Below are 17,420 nucleotides of genomic sequence, written 5' to 3' on the forward strand. Positions count from 1 at the left end.
GCACCCCATTGTGGATCAAGCCCACAACATGGGCATGTGCCCTTGACCAGAATCAAACCCAGGATCCTTCATCTGCAGGCCAACGCTCTATCCACTAAGCAAAACCAGCCAAGGCTGTACTTAATATTTTAAAACACAAAAAATGCTAAAATACTTAATACAAAATTAAACACACATGAAGAATAAATGCTTAAGGGTTTAAAACCAAAAGTACCATCATTTGAGTGACTCAAATGAAAAAACCTTATCGTAATGCTATAGGAAGCCTAAGTCATATGCTAACAGAAGACCAACAGCCTCAAGTCACACTGGCAGAGGAGCCTATATGTAACACACGTAGAGACCAAGTATATTCCTTCTGTTCTATGCTAGGAAGTATTAAGATAGAAATATAAACACACAGTTCAATTATAGTCAGCTAGTTTTATTCAATGATTTTAACTTGCCTAAATAATGAACACTTGGTTTAGCAATGCTTTTTAGAGAATGTAAGCAGTAGTAAATAATTATTTGGGATGATTAATTTTAAAAGTCAATAGACAATGACCAATCTGTATAGAAACCATAAAGGCATGGTTATGGTTGTAATGGGATCAAAGAGATCATAGGAACATGCTGCTTACCAGAAGTGAGAAGCCCATGTGTGTCCAGACCTTCTGGCAGATTGCTCTTCCGCTGTTCTCCAACATGGATCAGAACTGCTGTGAATAACACGTGCATGGAATCTCCAGCAAGGAGTCAAATTTCCCAAACCCTGCTCTTTCCAAGTAACTTAACATTTTTATCCTATTGCCAAATGCCAATTTCCAACATAAGCACAAAACACCATACTGTATTTCTTAGTAAGCAGGGTGTGAAGATGGGTATGAAAAAGAATGAGGATTCTGAATATGCTCTACTAGAGGCCCAGTGCACAAAATTCGTGGGGGGGGGGGGAGGTGTCCTTCAGCCCAGCCTGCACCCTCTCCAATCTGGGACCCCTCGAGGGAGGTAGGATCAGGCCTAAACGGGCAGCAGGACATCCCTCTCACAATCCAGGACTGCTGGCTCCCAACTGCTCGCCTGCCTGCCTTCCTGATTGCCCCTAACCGCTTCTGTCTGCCAGCCTGATCACCCCCTAACCACTCCCCTGCCAGCCTGATTGATGCCTACCTGCTCCCCTACCAGCCTGATTGCCCCTAACTGCCCTCCCCTGCAGGCCTGGGTCCCCCGCAACTGCCCTCCCCTGCAGGCCTGGGTCCCCCCCAACTGCCCTTCCCTGCAGGCCCAGTCGCCCCCAACTTCCCTCCTCTGCCGGCCTGGTCACCACTAACTGCCCTCCCCTGCAGGCTTGATCACCCCCAACTGCCCTCCCCTGCTGGCCTGATCGCCCACAACTGACCTCCCTTGCAGGCCTGATCCTTCCCAACTGCCCTCCCCTGCTGGCCATCTTGTGGTGGCCAAATTGTGTCCCCATGGGGGTAGCCATCTTGTGTGTTGGAGTAACAGTCAATTTGCATATTACTTTTATTAGATAGGATAGAGACCTGGTGCCCAGGTGGGGGCCAGCTGGTTTGCCCTGAAGGGTGTCGTGGATCAGGGTGGGGGTTCACTTGGGGCATGGGGCAGCCTGGGTGAGGGGCCTGTGGTGGTTTGCAGGCCGGCCACGCCCCCTGGAGACCCAAACGGAGGCCCTTGTATCTGGGATTTATTTATCTTCTATAATTGAAACTTTGTAGCCTTGAGCGGAGGCCAGGGCTGGCCAGGGTGTGCAAGAAGCTTGGCTTCCTCCATTGCTGGGGAAACCCAAGCCTCCTGCTCGCAGCCATCCTGGTTGGGTTAATTTGCATACTTGCTCCTGATTGGCTGGTGGGCATGGCTTGTGGGTGTAGCGGAGGTACAGTCAATTTGCATATTACTCTTTTATTAGATTAGATAGGATGAGACTTATTGTTATAGATAGCCCTTTGTCTTATTTATTGACTTTATATACCTTTTAATAAGTTGTTAAATATAGTTAATCTCAAAAAAATCTCAATAATTATATTCAATCTATAAAATACACAATTTTACATAAACTACCACAAACTATCAAATGAGCCCAAGAAGTAGTTTTTCCCTCAATCTGGTCTCATTAATTTCAGATCCTCAAATACAGTAATATTATCAATTTTGCAAAAAGCTCAATTGAAATAACTAAAACACCCCTCAATAGGATTGCTAAGATGACCTAAAATAAATTTTTCATTATCTCAGCATGGAATATCTCACAATCAGGAACGGCTCTAGTTAGTAATTAACAAGTATAACTCAGAAGTAGAAAATAACAAATTACTTTTTTGGGTTTTTATTACAAACTACAGGCCCAATGCATGAAATTTGTGCAAGGGGCTTTCCCTCCCCCTTGCCTCCCCTGCCCCTTCCCCCCCAACGGCTTCATCTGGAAGGTTGTTGGGAAGGATGTCCAGTCTAATTAGCATATTATGCTTTTATTATTATAGACTACTTTCTAATGAAAATCAATTGATCCCTAAACAAAGAATTTATTTGTGATTAATTCTAGATTACAACTCAACTACTAATATATCCGTATCCTTTCCCCTATTGATTTCTGTCTAAGGTTATTTTACTAAAAGCTCCTCTCTAAACAGTATGTATGTCTTGGCTAATTTTTATTAGGATACTAAAATTTCAGCAGACATTCACTATACACACATTTTCTCCAGAATACAGACTATAGCCATTATGGAAAACACTCTTACCATCTGGAACAATTCCAGGTGTAGACTCTTGACTGCTGGCATCTTTATTAACTGCTTGCTCTAGAAACACCACAGGGTCTTCAGAGCCTTCAACTTCCATTTCATTGTTATAATCTTAACAGAAATGTATTTATTCTTTAGCTCAGAATGACTTTTCCTGTTTTTGTTGTTGTTAACTAAGTTAACAGTTACTATGTTGCTTTAGTGAGGGTAAATTATCACCAAAAATATCATAAACTCTTCTTCATATTTTACTATTTTGAACCCAATATATATTTACATATTTTAAAACATGGAAAGTAGCCCGGCCAGCATGGCTTAGTGGTTGAGCATCAACCTATGAACCAGGAAGTCACAGTTCAATTCCTGGTCAGAGCATATGCCAGGGTTGCGGGCTTGATCCCCAGTTTTGGTGCATGCAGGAGGCAGCCAATCAATGATTCTCTCTCCCATCATTGATGTTTCTATCTCTCTTCCCTCTTCCTTCTCTCTGAAATAAATAAAAAAATATATTTTGAAAAGATAAATAAACAAAATAATAAACACAATGAAAACATCAATAGCATAATGAATTAAGAGGTAATTGGTGCCCAGCCAGTGTGGCTCAGTGGTTGAGCATCGATCCATGAACCAAGAGGCCGAGTTTTGATTCCGGTCAGGGCACATGCCTGGGTTGTGGGCTCAATCCCCAGTAGGGGGTGTGTACGAGGCAGCCAATCGGTAATTCTTTCTCATTTTTATCCCTCTCTCCCTTCCTCTCTCTGAAATCAATGGGGAAAAAAAAAGTAATGACATTTTATTATTTTAAAAGGATATTCCACAACGTATACTGATGCATACAGTAATAATGAGTCATTAAGAAGTATCTATTTAATCCTTTTGCAGATAATAACAGAGACTTTTATAGAGGTTATCACGCAAACTGATGAAAATGAAAAACAATGGCAAGAAGGTCTGTTTCTTCACCATCTAAGAATCTTATAATCATATTTATAGTTAACAGTACACTACTAACATACCTGAGCAAAATTTGGGACTCTAGAAGTGAAAATTAACATTTAAGAATGAAATTATAAAACTAAAACTTGTTTAGGGTGAAATAAGCCAGATTTTGAAGCACAAATTAAGTCCTATTACCAAACCTGGAGGAACCTGCACTGTTGGCTCAAAGATATGCTTGGAGTAAAGCACAACAGTCCTGGATTCGAACATCAGGAGAACAGTTGTGAGAAGCTAGATGAGATGTCAGCCATCAGACTCAGGTATCAGGGTCACATGTGCATTTAAAGGCTGAGAAATTAAGAGTAAGATGGGACCTGGCACACAGAAGTCACTCATTATTACTAAAGCAGTATACTGGTGGCTGGCTGGGGCCAAGTGTACCTGCAGTGATGTCGGCCATCTCCACACCATCACCTGGCTGCAGCGCATCCATCTCGGCTGCTGCTAAGTGTTTGCAATATGTGCAGATATACTCTTCTTTGAACTGAGAATCCAGTTCCTGATCCGTTGGTTTGTCACATTCTAAGTGAATCCACCTGCAGTGATAAATATTTTTAAATAAAATGTTCTAGTTCAAAGTCAAGTTCATAACGTAGGGCAAAGAGAAACAATTGCTGAAAAACTGGGCAAAGGAGAGGCTGAGGATAAGAGAGAGAGGTTATAGGGGTTGGCAACTGGGGAAGGTCCTATTTAAGGAATGGGCATTTCCGCATGAGAGGTGCTGACATACTTTTACTTCCATATTGTCAAACTATTTCCTCTTCAGTTCCCCCTCTTAATGCTCATTTCTGGTCTTATCTTTTGCCCATTCAGTTCCTTACGCCTTTCAGATTCATGAAAATGTGACTTAACGTCACCTACAACAGCACTCAGTACTAAAAGGAACATTAGAGTGATAAAGCTCAGAGCACAGATACAGGCAGAGAACGATCACATAGAGGAACTAACAAAACACTTCCATGGGCAAATGTCTTCTTACCTTTTGCACATATTACAGTGAAGCATGTCTTTCTGCAGTTCTGGGTTGTAGCACTTCCCGCAGAAAGGACACAGGTTGTCCTGCTGCTGGTAACAACTGTCACACACCAGACAATTGTGGTGCCACTGAGAGCTAGACCGTGTGCCACACTCTACACATATTCTGCAATTCTAAACGCCAGGAGAAATGAAAACAAAACCAGGGTGTTATGCATATGTATTACAGTCCTTGTATAAACCATTTTGAACTCATGAAACATTTATAGATTATATATTAAGCTTTCATTTTCATGATGCTAATTTAGGATATATATTTTTGAAAAAGCAATTTGTTTTGAGCCTCTGATAAGACATCACTCAATTTGAGCTAAAACCTCCAAGAAAATGTAAACAGAGGATGGAGACATCCAAGTAAACATAAGAAGGGGGGAAAGCCCAAGAGCTCCTCAAACTTAAAAAAAAAAAAAAAAGAAAAAAGAGCATATTCCAGAATCAGGAAGTAGCTTGTGTGGAATAGTCTGCTAAACCCCCATTGCAGAATGCAAATTGGTGCTGCTAGGGTGCTCCACTTGCTATGGGCAGCTCAGACAAGGATTCACACTAAAGAAGTATCACCACCCATTCCAAATGACTCGGTGTCTAAAATTGTGATAATAATCACTCCACATCAAAATCCAACTATGGCTTCTGGTATTTTCTGAACAGAATGGCACTGTTCTTTTCAAAATAGAGGTTTTTACGAAGTGCCAGCCTGCGAAGGCCAGCCCAAACCCTCCTTTGTGCCTGTGAGTTAGCCTGCCTTAAAGCCCTGGGCGCAAGACTGCGGAGCTCTCATTACCTACCGTGGCTTTCTGATCTAAAACACCAAAAAAAGGAGCTGTATCTTTTTTATTTTATTTTATTTTATGGTTTAAAGTATTACATATAGTAGTACATATATCTCCTTTACCCCCCACCCAGACCTTGCCCCAGCCTCTTCTACCCCCCGTCACATGCCCTCATCCCACCCATCCCCCGTGTCTTGTGTCCATTGGTTGTGCTTACATGCATGCATTCAAGTCCTTTGGTTGATCTCTTTCCCCTCCTCCCCAGCACTCCCCAGCCTTCCCGCTGTAATTTGACAGTCTGTTCGGTGCTTTACTGCCTCTGTGTCTATCTTTTTGTTCATCAGGTTATAATGTTCTTTATTTTCCATAAATGAGTGAGATCATGTGGTATTTTCTTTCATTGCCTGGCTTATTTCACTTAACATAATGCTCTCCAGGTCCATCCAGGTTGCTGCAAATGGTAAGAGTTCCTTCTTTTTTATAGCAGCGTAGTATTCCATTGTGTAGATGGACCACAGTTTTCTGATCCAGTCATCTGCTGACGGGCACCTAGGCTGTTTCCAAATCTTAGCTATGGTGAATTGTGCTGCTATGAACATAGGGGTGCATATATCCTTTCTGATTGGTGTTCCTAGTTTCTTGGGATATATTCCCAGGAGTGGGATTACTGGGTCAAATGTGAGTTCCATTTTCAGTTTTTTGAGGAAACCCCATACTGTTCTCCACAGTGGCCGCACCAGTCTGCATTCCCACCAGTAGTGCATGAGGGAGCTGTATCTTTTTTAGCTGCTGGGCTGACATGAAAAGACTTGCTCACCAAAAATGAGAAACTAGCATGAGCCATAAATCTGCTTAAGTCTTTCAGGTATCATATGAATGCACTAATATTAATGCAAAAATCCTGAATAATATTACAAATAGACTCCAGTAGCTAATAGGAAAATAATAAGCCACATCCAAGTGGATTTTATGCAAGGATGGTGAAATGCAAGGATGGTTAAATATTAGAAATCTGCCAAAAGGTGTGGCTCAAGTTTGTTGAGCATCATCCCATGCATCAAGAGGTTGCTGGTTGATTCCCGGTAAGGGCACATGCCCAGGTTGTGGGCTCAAACCCTGGTAGGTGGCATGCAGGAGGCAGCCAATTGATATTTCTCTCATCAATGTTTCTGTCTCTCTCCTTCTCTCTTCCTATCTCTCTCTATCTCTTAAAAGCAAACAAAAAAACAAAGCATATTTTTTAAAAAGAAAATCTATTAATAAAATTTAACACATTCTTAGGTCTGAGAAGAATAATTTCAATAGATTCTGAAAAGCCTTTGGAAAAAAATCCATAACCCATTCCTAATTAAAAAACTCTTAAGAAAATAAAAATGGATGTTATTTCCTTAATGTGATATACATACACACGTCAACTCTAAAGCCAACACTTTATTTACCTGGGGAACCCTAGAGGTATTCCCACTGAAGCAAGGATGTCTACTATATCCACTACCACTTAACACGATTCTGAAGTCAATGTAAACATTGAAACAAAAACCAAGGCAGAGTAATAAGAAGAAATAAAACTGTATTGTAGATGTCAAAGTAATATACTTTGAAAATCCTAGAGAACTGATCACAAATTCAATAAAAGAACTTCAAAAAGTAGCATGATATAAAACAAGCAATGAAAAATCAAAAGAATACACACACAAATAATAACCAGTTAAAAGGTATAATAAATGAGAAAATCTCACTTATAACAGCAACAAAATGGATAAAATATTTAGGAATGAACTAAAGAAATGCCTAAAACCTATACAAAGAGAATTACAAGCACTAATAGAAGACGCTGAACTAGACCTGCACAAACGCAAAGACATACCTGTTCATGGTTAGGATGTCTTATCATCAAGATGTCATTTCTCCCCTAAATCAATTAAAAATTTTAAAGTGATCCCAATAAAAACTCCAATGATGTTTTTATGTAGTTAGATCTAAGTTGACATAGAGTTCATAAGGAAAACTAAACAAAAGAGCCAGGAAATACATGAAATTAAAGAGTTCTGAAGGGGGACCAATACATCCTCCACACACTACAGAGCCTCTAGAATTGGTAACAGAAAGATCCATGGAACAGACTAGCAATTCCAAAAATAAACCCCAACCCAATCTAGAACTGCAATCTGGAATCTCAAGTGGATGGGGCCAAGAGAGTCTTTTTAACGTCTGGTTCGTAGGCTACCGCATAGCCAACTGGAAAATGATACTTCAAATCATACAGAAGCAGCAACTCCAAATGGACTAGAGCTAAAAGTAAAAAATAAAGTGGTGCAAAAACTGGAAGAAAATATGAACTCTTCACCCTAGCTGGTTTTGTTCAGTGGTGAGAGCGTTGGCCCAGAAACTAAAGGGTCTCGGGTTCAATTCTGGTCAAGGGAACGTACCTTGGTTGCAGGCTCAATCCCTAGCCCCAGTCAGAGCATGTGTTGGAGGCAACCAATCGATGTGTCTCTCTCACATTGATGTTTCTCTCTCTCTGTGTCTCTCCCCCTCCCTTCCACTCTCTCTAAAAATCAATGGGAAAAATATCCTCGGTGAGGATTAACAATAACAAAAAAAGAACTCTTCTATAACCTCAGTGTAAGGAAGGACGATTCTAACTCAAAAAATCCAGAAGTAATAGAAAATTGATAAATCTGGCTATATTGTGTGGCAAAAAATAACATAAGTGAAGTCAAAAGGGAAATTTACTAACTGAAAGGAAATATTTGCAACACATAACACAGATAGAGGCCTTATATTCCCAATATATAAAGAACACTTAAATTGGGGGGTAAAAAAAAAATCTTCAAGGATAACAAGCAACACTCATATAGAAGAAGGTAAAATTACCCTTACACACATAAAAAAATCAACTTCACTCAAAAAAAATTAAACTACACTGAGATATCATTTTTCACCATAAAATGGGCAAAAATTCAAAAGCTGATGATGACACTCTTGTTGGCCAGGCTATAGAAAAAGTTGTTCTTTCACACATTACTTTCCTGGTGGTAATGTGAACTACCATTAGCCCCTGGGGAAGGAATTTGACATTATCTCTGTCAATTCCTTGAGTATTCACCCCTTAGCCAGTAGAATTTGCTTCTCTCAAAAATTCAAAAAACCTTAAACACAAAGTTACTGCCTTTCAGAACCATTTGTTATGTAAATATGGACAACTGCCTAATATCCAAGCATAGGCCATTGAATAAACTATGGTGCAGATAAGAAAGTGGGGGAGGGGAAGGAAGAGGGAAATCTATCAACTGATATGAAATGACTTGCAGACTTTTTTAAGTGAAAAAAGCAACATGCAAAAGAGCACATATAATATACTACCTTCGGTATAAAGTGAAAATAATATATCTGCTTATCATTATAAAAATAATGCAGGAAGGGCAAATCAGAAGGCAAGCTAGTAAATGTGGTGGGAGTGGTTCAAGAGTAAATGACAATTCTGAGAACTTCGGAAGGCGTGCCAGTATTCTATGTGCTTTTAAAAATAGAAATCATAAGAAAAGGGGAATAAAATCGATCACTGAAAGCAAAATGAAGGTTTCTTTGTTGCACTGATCAACTGATGATGTTACTGAAACCCCAACCATTGGTGAATCTAGGTAAATGGCATATGGGTCTTTTTATTTTTCAAACTTTTAAAGTTTGAAATTATTTTCAAATAAAAGTTTTTTTAAATGTATAATATACCAACACGCAGGCATTCGTGAAAGAGAAACAGGGAAAAGAAACCTACCTGACAATGACTGGTCTACAGCAAAGTTCCTGACAAGATCACCCCCACTCCAGCGAGCAGCCTCACTGCCCTGAAGGCCCGACAAGGCCCCAGTGTCTCCAGCCTCCGGACGCACAGTGTTGGGCAGGTACGAGGCCTTTTAGGCATTACGCTGGCCACTTTATAGGCACATCTCCCTAAATCCAACACTCCTGTGAGCTAAGTCCTATTAACATTCTCTCCTTGAGGAAAACTGGCTCAGGAAAGTCGAATAATTGCCCCAAATCCTACATTTAGTAACCAGAAAAGCTGATATTTGACACCACAACCTAACCTCTTATCCACATTATAATAACTCCATAGAACAGATTAAAAACAAAACACAACAATCCAATCGATTCCCAGCACGGTTATAAATGATTCTGTGACTGAGAAAGAGAATAGCAGAATATGACAGAGAGCAAATTAGTAAGAGAGCAGGACAGAGGGAATTCTGAGAACAACCTTGGGAAGTAAACCTGAAATTCTGAAGACATTTTCCAAGATAATGGAAACCATGACAAAGAAGATAATGAAGTAAGAGCAGGAAACAAAATTATCTAGATGTTACTGAATAGTATTAAAGAGAATATAAAGAAGGTAGTTTTTTTAAAGGCAAAGTTAACCAACACTTCTCTAGACCTGGAGACTGAAAGCTTACACTAATTAGTGTAGAACCACAGATGCATCCTGGAAGCAAATACAAAGAAATGAGAACAACAACAAAAAGATCCTAACTCTTTTAAGCACAAAAAAAGGATTATAGCTAGGTAACTTAAAAAAGAGAGAAAGAAAAAATAAAAACTTTTCTTCTGTGATAAGCTGAAAAAACTCTTGGGGGGGAGAAGGGGGGGAGTTTCCCAAGTATAAAAAAGAAAAAGGTGTAACATAAAATTATACCAAACCAAATTCTTGTGGTAGTCTGCAGACAACAGTATTCTTTCAGATATAGTATTTCAAAAAATTTACAATTCTCTTTTAGAGGAGAACAACAAGGATGCCAAAAAATTAGAGGTGAAATGAGACTGGAATTTAGAGAGATAATACACACACACACACACACACACACACACATTTATTTCATTTATTTTTTTTTGCAAAGAAAAAGTGACAAAGTTTATACTAGTCTGAGTTAACTTAACCAAGATAAAAAGAGAGAAAAAGAAAGAATTCTCATTCAGTGGGAAGTGAGAGAAAAAAACACACACACTTTCAACATTGTAACTTAACATTCATAAAATAAGATTCTGAATTGCAAATCATTGCAGGAAATAGAACTAGTTTGTCTTAAAATAGTCAAGCATCTCAATCACAACCATTAATCTCAAATAGTTAGCTCTATTAAACCTTTCAGAAGAAACATTTAAAATAACAACAAAGGGTCCAAAATAAAAAATAAAAAAGATCATTCAATTGGTAAACTAAAACCCCCTGTGGCCATATTGTCAAGCAAAGTATCTGGTGAAAAATACAAGTGTTACACAGGATACACAGGCAGTTTTACATTGATAAAAGGCCTAATATATATATATATCAACAATGGCCTGACCTACTTGCTCAATAACAGCCACAAAATAAGTTTCTTAACAACAACAAAAAGTAAAATACAAGTAGAAATTGATATGAAAAAGTATAGAAGTCAATTTTATATACATCCTCATATGCTGTTGAATCAGCTAACCAAAAAATAAGGACTGAAATTAAAAACAAATACTACACCTTTAAAAAGTCACTATTTCAAGTATCAAAATATTTGCCCAAAAAAAGCACACTGGTTCAAGTATCTGATTAAATACAATTAGGGCAGAAATGAACATGCTTAAAGCACAACCTAAAAAATAAATTAGGTCAAATGTACATAAATACAGATAAGGTTAAAAATATAACGACTTTGGGGACAACAACACTATAACTAAAGGTAAATTTATAGTTACATATCCTTTTCCTTTGAAAAAGCGAAGAAAACAAATTACGAGACCACTTCCTAGTTGAGAGCAGTAAGGCGGCCAGCAGAGGCGCGGTGGCGGGATGGGTGTGAACGTACGCTCCGTCCGACGGCAGGTTTCCGCGGAGGCGATCCCGCCGGGGCGCCAACCACACCAGCGCGTCCAGCCCACGCCAGGGACCGGACTCGCCGACGGGCGGCCGCAGCTCCGAGCTCAGCAGGCCTCAGCCCTCCCTCCCCGGCGGGCACACACAGGGCAGTTAAAGGGAGACGACCCCTCCCTCGCCTCCAGTGCCCACCCACGGCACTCCCCGCCCGCCGCCCACGGCCAGAGAACCAGGGGAGTGGCCGCCAGGTCCAGGCGCCGATCCTCACCTGGCCCGGGGGTGCGGCGCAGGTGCTCGGCTCGCTTTGGCTCGCTCTGCGCCTCCTCCCACTCCCTCTCCCGCACTCCATCCCGGGATTCTCCCGGCGGGCTCGTCCCCCTAGACAGGACCCCCGCCCCCGGAGGACGAAATGCCCCTGCCCCTACCCTCGGGGCCAGCGCCTCGCTCCCTCCCTCAGGCCTCCACACCTTTCCATCTCCGAAGGAGCCTCCGCCCCGCCTGGGAGCCTCCCCCGGGCCTGGGACCCAGGGACCACCTCGGCCACCCAGCCACCCCACTGGCGGAAGGGAAATCTACACACGCCGACTGGGAGGGCAAATATAAGGACCAGGACAGGGGTCCAGAAACGCATTTCTGAGTCAATAGGACAAGAATGGGAGGCTGCAGAGAGCCCACAACTGTACTCTTGGAGGGCTATGTGTTTTCTGAGAACTTCAAGTTTTTCAGGGAAATGCTACCCTAAATAGTAAAATATTAACTGGCCTGCAAGGTGCTGCAATGCAGGTCTTAATACCTGCATTTAGCACTTGTGTGTATCACTGTTAGTCCCAAGTGCTGTCAGATAGAAAGAGGCAAGATTTGACCTATACAAAGGCGGAGATGCTTGGCGGGCACAGGTACCTGCCCCGCAGCCCTCAGCTGAAGATCCACAGAACAGCAGAGGCTTCTATCTCCATTCACAGCACGTGGCAACAGTAACACCCGAAAGCAGCAGCCAGTAACTCACAATGAGGAACCGCTGTTCCATATTTAAGCAACCACTGGATGGGTACCCACCATGGTGCACCTGTGAAGGAAGCTTCTCAGAGCTACCCAGTGACACTTATTACATCTAAAGCTCAAGGGCGGCCTGCTGGCGGTCTGAGGTCTCATTTCTCTGAATCAGGAAACACGGTCATCACATATCAATACTATTTTTATAGAAATACCTATACAAAAGGCATTCTCAGTACCAACATTACTAAAGCCAAAAGAAACCTAATGTGCTGAACTGGACCTGAGATAGTATCTGTCTACTAAACCGAGACTTGGCTGTTTTGTTTCAATGCAAAACTATTTGTTATATTAAATAAATATTTACTTTATAAGTTCTATTTAGTTTTATTTTTAAAGTCATTGTAATTACTGTAGGTAAAAGAAGTTGATTCCTAGCTTCGTGTCTGTTCTCTAAAATTAAGATTATAATTTTTAAAACTCTCAGCATGAGGGGAGTGCAGACACTCTAGTCTCCAGGTTTTTACCATCTATATCAAGGTACAACATGAAAATGAGACTCAGCAATATCTCTTAATAATTCTAGAGAGCAAAGCCCTGCTACTCAGTACAGTATGACAGCCCAGGGAGATGGATAATGTGCAGGATGAAACATTACACTGACATTATAGGAGACCTGAGTTCTAGTTCCTGTTACTCCTTTACAAAACAGTAAACTTGGATAATTTAGGCTCTCACCGGCTCCTAATCCAGAATTTATTCAACTATACAGATTTCAAAAGAAGCATGTGAATTACTTTTATGATTGATTCAGCCTAGAGAACACTGAAAGAAAGGTCACAGTAAATATCTTTGTAAATATCTCCTAAACAGGGGGAGAAAAAAAGCAGTCAGTTGAGAATTAAAGGTGGGCCCACAGTGGAATATACAAATCTTATATCGTAGAAAAATGTACACTTGAAACCTATATGATCCTATTAACCAATGTCTCCCCAATAAATTTAATTTAAAAAATTAATGGAAGGAGTTATTCTTACCTTCTACTTTAAATATTTAAATATTTTGTGCTTCCATGGACAAATAATTTGTTTACCTGATACTATACTAACTCTCCCCAAAAGTAGAGTTGTCAGCCAACCTATAGGTTTATGGAGACAGAACCTCAGGAAGCTTAAAGAGACTAGCATGGAACACTCAGGGTCATAAAGATGCAAATACCAAAACAGATGCAAGAACAGAGAATCACTGACTCAAAGAATATCCAGAAAGAATTAAAAATAACTGCAGAAAGACTGATTGTGTTAAATAGAAATGATTTGACTGAATGGGGTATGTATGATCAATAATGATGTGTACTATGCAATACCAAGCATAGTATCTTAAGTGATGAAAAAATGGAAAAAAAATGTCTATAGATCTTGTCTAATACTTAAAACCCAAGAGAAACTTTAAACAACACCAAAAATAATTAATATCTAAGTCAATCATCACTTACTAAAACCACCACGGGGGAGGCACAATATGCATATACATATGCATATATAATGATTCCAAATATTTAATACAAGTGTTACATACATACATAATAAATACATGTACATATGAAAATCACTGTAAAACCACCTAGAAACTTCCCTATAGAAATTTAATGTAATTTATCTCTGGATTTTAAATTTTAAAAATATATCTCGGTTTCAGTATCCTCATATGGGGATACTACCTATTTCAGACTTTCTGGGAAGATTAAAGATAAATCATTTAAAAATGTTTTAAGCCATAAATACCTATAAGTATTAACAGATTCCGCAGCATTTCATAACAGCCTAAAGTTGTAAACAACCCCAATGTTCACCAACAAGCAATTCAATAAACAAATCGTGGTATCTCCACTACTTGGCAACTATGTGGGTGAATCTCAAAATAATTATACTGAGTTTAAAAGCCAGAACAAAAAAGAGATTATATACTATATAATGTTCTTTATATAAAACTCTGGAAAATGCAAACTAATGTACGGTGAAAGAAAGAAGGTTGCCTGGAAGATAAGGGTGGTGACTGGTGAACAGCTGGAGGGACTCACAGGGGCACCAGGAAACTTTTAAGGGAGATGAATATGTTTATTATCTTGAAGGTGATAATGGTTTCATAAGGGTATATATGTGTCAAATTATAGACTTTAAATATGTACACTTTGTTGTATATCAATTATGCATCAATAGAGCTGTTTATTTTAAAGGTGATGGCAGTGTATATAAATTTTCATAAGTATCCGGTTTGTCTGCTCTATATATTTAAAAAACATACAGATGCTGATATTTTTCTTAAAAAAATAAACAACTTACTTTGCATTTCCAGCCATTGGTTGGTACTGATTTCATAACTGGTTGAAGACAAAAAGTATGATACCCTTTGTCACACGTATCACACACTAGCATCTTGCTATCTTCTCCCGATTGTCTAAAAAATAAGATAGCATTAATGATGCCTGACCTTTAAACTTATGTTTATAACATAAGTAATCATCTAAAGAATCAGCTCTGGGATTGCCCAGTTCATAAACGCCTCAGTGTCTGCTTTGTCCATGTGCAGATAATGACAAAGGCAACCCCTGGGTATGACAGCATTCGTCCCAAGCTCCCTAAAGGCTTTTCCTACTGAAAGCTCACCTAGGGTGAACCTGCTTTAGTCATCTGGGGATTCCGCAGAGAAGGAGGGGGGGGTTAAGGCAAGATGCCTGACTCTCATCTTTAAGTATCACATACTATCCTCTCTTGGGAAGGAGCTATAACTGATAGTTGATGCTGAAGGAACACCCTTCAGTACAGTGAACTGGGAAGACACAGTCATTATAAAAGGAGGATCAAATTTGGCATCAGACCTATCTTTATATTCTACTGCTGTTTTTCTAGCTATGTGACTCCTGAATAACTTAGACTTGAGTTCTGTTAGTTTCAGGTATAAAATATGAATAATTACCAAAGGTTACTCTGAGAATTAAGTAATTCTGGTTGAAGAGCTTAGAATACTCATTAAGCAGTATGTACTAAATAAATAGGTATAAGAATAACAATCTTATCATTATTAAGAACTATACTAAAAATAAATATCTGCCTTGATTCTTGGCTATTAATCACTCTCAGATACTAAGAATTTAACTCAAGAGGAGGGGAAAGAAAAACTGGGGAATGCAAGAAGAGTGGAGAGAGGAAATGCTGAATTAAACCTGGGGATAAATAGAAGTAAAACGGAAGATGGGTTAGTTGGTCTCCAGTTATTTCTTATTTAGCTTAACAAATTCTACATATAAAATTGCATATTTTATCTCTTCAGCTACATGGAAAGATCTCATAGGAAAAGTACTCTTTCTTTAAGTTCTCATATTCCCTCCCAAGAAACTAGGCACAGATACAAGGTACCAAATAAATGTTTACTGATATTTTCTTTAATTTTTACCAAAATATAACAGCATTTGGTCCTACTTATTCCACATAATTCTGAGATACTGATGTTTTAAGAAATTAAATTATGAATAAAACAGACTGGTGGGCATAATTTCTCCTAGTTACAAAAGTCCTCAGCTTGTAAATAATTTAAAGACTGCTATAGATGCAGGTAATAGCCCCAATTTATAATGCTAATTAGTAGCATGAGAAAATATCACAGAAAAGACTGGAGAAATGACCTAAGGATGGAACAGAACAAATAGGAAAAGATCATCCCATTGCAATGTTTAAAAATGCCATACGATACTTTGTTCCAGTATTATGGTGACTAGGATCTACTGACCATAACTGTCTTCAGAGAGATCCAGATTTTTTTAAAAAACAATGATCTTAGTTCTTCCTGGAAAGGAAGGTGACTCACTTTTGGTAGTTAGGTTTATTTTCCTATTAAATCCCCTCCCCAGTCTCCCTCTAAAGAAGTTGCTTTAATTTTCTAATATTTATTTTAAATTGTTAATATCACTCATTTAAAAAATTGTTGGCAAATTTAAATTAGCTTTTGTTTAGCCTTTGTTTCAAAGTAATATAAATGTTAATGCACATCTAGCATTTATTTCTTAAATTAAGACATGATGAAGGCGATGTGAATGAATAAAGCTGCAGTCTGAACAACCTTTAGCACATCACACAAACCTCTTGTACCTACAAATAGGGTCTCTCACAAACTCAATACACACCTGTGAGTTGAAATTAAAACTTACTTGCAGTTCTGGCACACTTTGCACTCAGGACATTGCCAACCTGCACGTTTTAATGGAGTAACCGCTATATCCAGGCACATTCCATGATAGTGCTGACCACAAGTAGTACAAAAGAACTGATCTAACAGGTCTCCCGGGCTGTCGCACACTGCACAGTTTGCATCTTCCTTTGCTATAATTAACAGTAAAACAATGAAATTGTTGTATAAGAATTTGATAATTTTCTGACTTTACAGTTTAAAAATCACTTTAAAGGAATTTGCATGGTAAATCTTTCAGACACTTTAAGTTATCCACATTGAAGTGATATCCAATCAGAATATGGTCTCCATAGAAACAAAGCAATATATTTAATCTAAATGTAATCACATTCAGTTTAATCATCTGGTTTTGCAATTTGTGCCTATGTGTACTTGAGACCAAGCAGTTCTGATGTAGTCTTATATCCCTAGTACCAGTGACAATGCTGGGTGCCTACTTAATGCTTCATATATGCTGCTGAAAGAACCAAACCAGGAAAGTATCAACTGAGACGTTGGTAATGTAAAAAAAAAAACAAACATTTTATTTGGATGTTAAATATATTCTGAAATTAACAAAATAAGAGACAAAAAATTAAGAAATGTTAATATCCATTAGATTAAGATGCTTCTTAAGCATAAACAGACTAATTTTTATTTTAATCAAATAAATTTTTTTAATTCTGAAAAATATTGTATGAGGGAGAACATTATAGATGGAAGCTACACATTCATACCCAAATGCAATACTTCATTCACTATTTCAATATTCATCTATATTAATGGAAAGCTGTTTTAAAAAGCATT

At 38.9% G+C, this 17,420-nt stretch overlaps 1 protein-coding gene across 1 annotated transcript in view; it reads right to left on the bottom strand.

Annotated features, from left to right (window-relative positions):
* KMT2C (lysine methyltransferase 2C) overlaps window positions 1-17,420 on the bottom strand; it is a 254,869-nt gene that overhangs the window by 106,643 nt on the left and 130,806 nt on the right. The window contains exons 8-13 of the mRNA XM_054726138.1: window positions 16,594-16,765; window positions 14,732-14,846; window positions 4,723-4,892; window positions 4,125-4,279; window positions 2,742-2,855; window positions 624-701 (exon numbers count right to left, since the gene is read on the bottom strand). Of these exons, the coding sequence (XP_054582113.1) occupies window positions 624-701; window positions 2,742-2,855; window positions 4,125-4,279; window positions 4,723-4,892; window positions 14,732-14,846; window positions 16,594-16,765 (804 nt within the window). The remainder of the gene's footprint in view (window positions 1-623; window positions 702-2,741; window positions 2,856-4,124; window positions 4,280-4,722; window positions 4,893-14,731; window positions 14,847-16,593; window positions 16,766-17,420) is intronic.

Source organism: Eptesicus fuscus, chromosome 14, assembly GCF_027574615.1.
Source record: "Eptesicus fuscus isolate TK198812 chromosome 14, DD_ASM_mEF_20220401, whole genome shotgun sequence".
NCBI classification, from domain to species: domain Eukaryota; kingdom Metazoa; phylum Chordata; class Mammalia; order Chiroptera; family Vespertilionidae; genus Eptesicus; species Eptesicus fuscus.